At 34.7% G+C, this 6,000-nt stretch overlaps 1 protein-coding gene across 1 annotated transcript in view; it reads right to left on the reverse strand.

The window, feature by feature from the left end:
* LOC121327156 (glutamate receptor ionotropic, NMDA 3A-like) overlaps window positions 1-4,790 on the reverse strand; it is a 29,868-nt gene extending 25,078 nt beyond the window's left edge. The window contains exon 1 of the mRNA XM_041271006.1: window positions 4,009-4,790. Coding sequence (XP_041126940.1) covers window positions 4,009-4,725 — 717 coding nt within the window. The 5' untranslated portion in view covers window positions 4,726-4,790. The remainder of the gene's footprint in view (window positions 1-4,008) is intronic.
* Between the last annotated feature and the right edge of the window lie 1,210 nt (window positions 4,791-6,000).

The following is a 6,000-nucleotide window of genomic DNA, read 5'->3' on the forward strand; positions in this document are numbered from 1 at the left end:
GCTATGCCTATTTCATTATTAAATAATCGCCCTAATATGATTTCCAAAATTAGGTTGATTTACGAAATAATGTTAATATCTTAATGAGCAGGGCTTCTTGCCACTATTTCTTTAGCTTGCGTGGGAATTTAAAAGCAAATCTGTGTTAATTGTCATAATTTATCAGGAGTTAATTTGCACTTAGAAAAGGAAGGTTTTAATTAAAGAAACAGTACATAACTCAACTTGAAACAAAAATTTAACAGACCGCGGCTGATGATACAGAGACAGAGTGTACAGGACCAGAGATAATATCTTACAGAACCTAGATAATTCAATATTTGTAGTTATGAAAATATTTAAGCCTTTTCTATACTTGCGGTTACCAATGAAATTTATTCAGTTGTTTTAATCAGTGTGTTTGTTGTATTGGTAAAATGATAGACCATCATTTGCACCCACTGTATTGTTACAGAAATTATCAATGTAAATGTAGCCTATCTGAACTCTGGATATGTACATTATATGACTGCGGACCTCTGCTGTAGATTTAATTTGAAATACACAAATAAAAACCTAAGAGTAAATAATGAAATCTTGGTATAGAAAACAGCATATTAGATATTTCAATAAAATTTTGTTTAGGTGGATTTGCATTGCTCCCTTGACTTTAACACCTGTGGCTAACACACACAAGAATGAAAAACAGACATACAAGGACACATAGATCCACTAGGAATGTGATCGAGATCATTGACATGGAATTTGCCTGAACATATTTAATGTTTTCAGACTCCCCCCACATTTCATGTACATTGTACAATGTCACCTTAACTTGTTTGTATGCATATAAAATGTTCTTATAAAACTGTGGCTGCTTCTATTCATGTTGAGTTTATTTATCGCGGAGGCGAGCGAACAGTACCAGAGAAAATGCATGATTAGAGGAATTCACTGAACAATTAACTATAAACAAATTCTCTATTGGGTAGGGAGTTCTACTGTAATTTTAAAATCTTAATAATGAAGTGTTACATACATGGTACACATGTACAATATAGCTAACAACTACAAACACAAGTGGCACTTGGAACTTATTTATTTATAGCCTACAATTGTACATACAATATACATAGATGGCTTACAATATTTTTTTTTTCTTTTTAGCAAAAAAAAGATTGTGAAATTCACATTGAAAGAGTTGTATATAGTAAGCTGTGTCAAAATATCCTCCCGAAAAAGGGTAAATGACTAGTGGGATTTAAATTTTAATTTATTTTTTACATTTTTTTTTAAACGTGCTGTCCAATTTTTACCCACACACCAGATAATCATAAATCAGCATTTCTTCTAAATGCACAATTTTAAATGAAGTATACAAATTACACAAAACTTAGATATCACCATTATTTTGTATTTCCATTTGGCTGCTGCTCGCTGGTGGGAGAGCCGTCTCCCTGTACGCTAGTAGTTTCCATAACAGCAAATTATGCTTCGAATCATTTTCCTTGATCTCGTTAACATGCATTTTGATTAACAAGTTTCCCCTTATCTAGTCGTTGAGACAGGAAGTGATGTAGGTGACCTGCGACAATTAAGCTTTTTAACGAGAAATGTGTTCATTAACGACCTCATCAACTCAATTTCAAAACATTAACGGATTGATTTAATTAACACATTCTGTTTGAAAATCACTTGCTACTAAAGCTCTCGTTACTATACCATGTGTTTGATACAATAACACCGTTTTTTGAAAATCCTGTCCACTGTGTCTGCTGATTTTAATTCCAACTGAGCTTTCAATTACTTAACTAGACCCTTAATTGAACTGTTTATTGGTTTAATTAGACATCTTTATTGTTTTCAGCTCTTATCAGTTAAATATTTCAAGTTAGCTATAACATTTTATAAGTAACTTGAACTCTGCAATTGTTTAAGAGCTGAAAATAATTAAAAAGGTCTAATTAAGCAAAGTATTAGTCCAGTTAAGAGTCTAGTTAAGTAATTGAGAGCTCATTTGGAATGAAAACCAGCAGACGCAGTGGGAACCACTGATATAGAGAACAGATAGAAATGCTTTTTGTGTAAATCAGGGGTTCACAGTAGAATGTGGGAATTAACAATAAAACCATCATGACTACATAAGCTCTATAGAGGACTGTCACCCTTTTATTCTTTTATCTTAGATGCTGTTTTTTATGTTTTTTTTTTCTTTTTAGGGCCTTTCATGGTCTTGGTTGTCCATCATTTTAATCAAAACTACTTGCATACAAGATGTATTACGGTAGAAACATAGCTTAAAACTAACAAAAAATGATCAAACTTTAGTGGGGTCATGGATAAGAAAAGGTCTGCTACCTTATGGTGGTCAGTATTTAATTAATTAATATTGTAAGATTGTTGAATTGCTATAACTTACCAATAAGACAACATTGAAAAATACCAGTTCAGTGGTGGAGCACAGGAGACATTACCAGAAAGTGGTTGTGAATACCCTATAATAAATGAATTATTCATTAAAATCTAAAGTGGCTCCTGAGATAATTATGTAAATGACAACATTGGCCTCTGTGCCTGCTGTCGTTGCAGAGTCTTTAATTAAGAGTGCTCTCAAGCGTTCTAGCAAAACCAGTTGGGGCACATAGTTTAAGGCTATCTAAACAACACTGCGTTGTGTGTATTAAAAGAGAGAGGGGTTAGGAATTTCTATACTAAATTATACAACAAGTATGCAATGAGATCATTGCTTAGTCTTTAAGTATGTGATTTAAACATTTTGGTATGCCTTAAATTAAAAATGAAGGTCAAGAGAACATATTCACCCATATCAAATTAAATATATCCCTTTGAAATGTTGCTAGTGTATACCTTACTATAGACATGGTCAATATTCATAGGTATCACATTTAACCAGATGTTTTTTTTTTTTTTTTAAATTACACTGGCCCTTTTACCTGTGCCAATCGTAAATATTAATAAAATGTTACAAGGTAACATGATCTGCTTGCGCTATGCTGCTGGAAAAGCATGTACGGATTTTTGCACAAAAAAGGGAAGCACGACACCCAGATACCTATACCTAAACCTGAACCACACGTTATCGACTACAAGCCTGCGGGCATTGTGTATCAATGAGTCCACACCCAATGAAAAAAGCATTGCTACTTAACAAGGGTATTTTCAGTGTAGCAAATACCAATGTACTTGTGGTTAATTGTGAACACTGTATTTAAAACAAGACTGTATCCTTTAAATGAGTCAGTTAGTGGAGTAATCTACTATTGAAAAAAAAAAAAAAAAAACACGACTGCGGGTTCACGTTTAATACTTTGGTATATAAGATAATTACAACTGAAATATGATTAACTGTTCCTTTGCAAATACCTGAGTTATGAAAAATAAATACCACCAGGTGAATGATGGTTTTAAACAGCTTATTATCTAACAGTAGTACAAAAGGGAAATGTATCATCACAAATGTACAACTATTTGGAGGTGATCATCAGGGACAGTTTCATTATGCATTGTGTTACCATAACCACATAATTGTAAAAGGTGTTTGCACAGGTCGACTTATTTTCGTTTAATACTAATTAGGATTTACATTTATAGGGCAAAGTCGAAGAACCTGATAAGAATACACAAAAAATAACCCTTAAGCTTGTCAGTTTTCTACACAATATAGTTGTTGTTGGTTATTCATTATATTATTTATTATTTTTAAACCAGCACTTGTTATACATAACGGCCCCTTGATGTTGTTTTTTCTTTGTCTGTTTGATTTTGAGTCTGTTTTAACCCTAACATTCCTTGTAGCATGTTTCTGTATTAGGAGAGTGTATGCTTGCTTTCGAGCAGCTACTGTCCATGGTGCTAAATTTTAATTGTAGGCATATTAATGATCAAGTTTCTAAGAACTTTTAGCTACGCTCTGGTATTTAAATCGCTTAAAATACATAAATAAAAAGTTTCCACTTCAACAAAAAGAGCTCACAATACATAATAAATATTGTACAAACCTTTCCTTACCTTACTTGTTCTTGTAAACTCATTTTGTACGATGCTTATCACGGGGGTCTGTAGTACAGAGGATATAAATTCCAGTTCCAAAAACTCTCGCTTTTTTTGTGGAAAAGCTAATATGGCAGAGACACCTTGGACAACTACTGAATGGCACACGCTTTGCAGGAAAGACACGGGGTCCGTAAACACTGATGGAGGCGAGGAAGAGAAAGAAAATGAGGGCGACTCCCCAAGCCCAGCTTCCACTGCCAACACAACCTCCAAAGACAAGTTGTAAGGTAAAAGCCCGACCATTCTATTGAGCTGTTCTACAGCAATTAGCAGTGAATCTTTAGGCAAAAATAGGGTTGTCTCGCTTTCCAAAATCTTACTTCCAATTCCACTTTTAGTTCCCTTATTCTGTCTGCTGCCTGCGTTCTCAATTTTTGTGTTCCGCGATCCATGCCCATCGCCACTTTTAGTGATGATTTCCAACTCCTTCTCCTCTCCACTCTCGGCCCCCTCTTCAGTCTCCTTGTCGCTTTCACTCCCGATGTTGTGAAAGAAACGGGGCTGAAGGTGCACAGCCCCAACTCTAACAGTGTGCCCAATCCTCTTTAAAATCTGGCAGGGCTGTGGGTGAGGCAGAGACCCGGGAACCCATAGCAGCAGCAAGGTACACGGAATAAGCAACAGCAGGAGAAAGACCCTGCCAAATGCACCCCAAAAACACACCCCCCACATTACTATAAACAAGCAATCCCGAGTCACATAAAAAACGAAGGTTTCCTTCACCACCTGCAGCCCGGTTGGCCCCTGCAAAGGAGCGATTCGCTTTTTTTTTTGTGAAATATTTGAAATCCTGGAAAGTTATGCGCTTCTCTCCCTTCAGGCTCTTCTGTGACTAAAAAAAAAAAAAAAAAAAAAAAAAAAAAAAAAGCGAACATGAGCGAAATTAATCACTTCGAATTAACCTCTAACTATCTTCCCAGATTCATTAGACAATAACAGCTCTATACATTTTGATTATATTATCAAGTTTAGGTGCAGTACAAACCAACTATAATCATATCTATCTTTAATAAAAAAAATGCAAGTTCTGCCTTCAGACAGTTCATATGCCGTATCAGGACACAAGCAGTAATTTGAAGAAAACGGCAGCTTTAATTATTTTCCATAGCTTTGGTTTCTTTTTTGTATTCGGTAAATACAAAATCCTGTATGACATCCATGAATCGCCCATTGCATTCCACTTTACTACAAATCTGCTGTTTAAAAAAAAAAAAAAAAAAAAAAAAAAAAAAAAAAAAGCTACACAACTCGTTTCTCCTTATGTAATGCAGTAGTGAAATGCACACGGTCGCTTGGTTGCGCTCAACTACCACTGAAGTGTAACTAAGCAAAGGAAATCCCTGGAACAGGATTGCAGGCGAACCCCAGTCAATGAATTACGGGATTTGTAGCTAGCCCCATCGCACTGAAGTGCTTGTTTCATTACAAAGAGGGGAAAGAATTCAACTGTGTGGATGACACTGGCTTATTTTTTAAAGTGACAGGTGAATAATAATTAAATACCGGCACACACAAACAAGTCAACTTCAGTCAGTGAGTGCTAAAACAACCAACAGCCGAAGCATCAAATGATAAAATCAAACTGAGTTTAATATTAATAATGTATGTATGTGTATATATATATATATATATATATATATATATATATATATATATATATATATATATATATATATATATATATATATATATATATATACTCATATCTAACTATAGATTCTTATAATTGTGCTCTACTGTTGCTATCCTGCTATGTAAACTCCCTGTTGATTGTTCAAGAAGATGCTATAAATTAGTATGGTAATGTATTGGCAACACTGGAGATTGAATGATCTCTCTCCCTCCACAAAGTATGAATGGTGCAAGTAGTGACAAACAGAGCTTCCCCTTCATGCAATTGGGTTTATGATTTATGGACCCTTTGAGAACCACCACATTTAAAGGGTG

This window comes from Polyodon spathula, chromosome 2 (genome assembly GCF_017654505.1).
Source record: "Polyodon spathula isolate WHYD16114869_AA chromosome 2, ASM1765450v1, whole genome shotgun sequence".
Lineage (NCBI taxonomy): Eukaryota > Metazoa > Chordata > Actinopteri > Acipenseriformes > Polyodontidae > Polyodon > Polyodon spathula.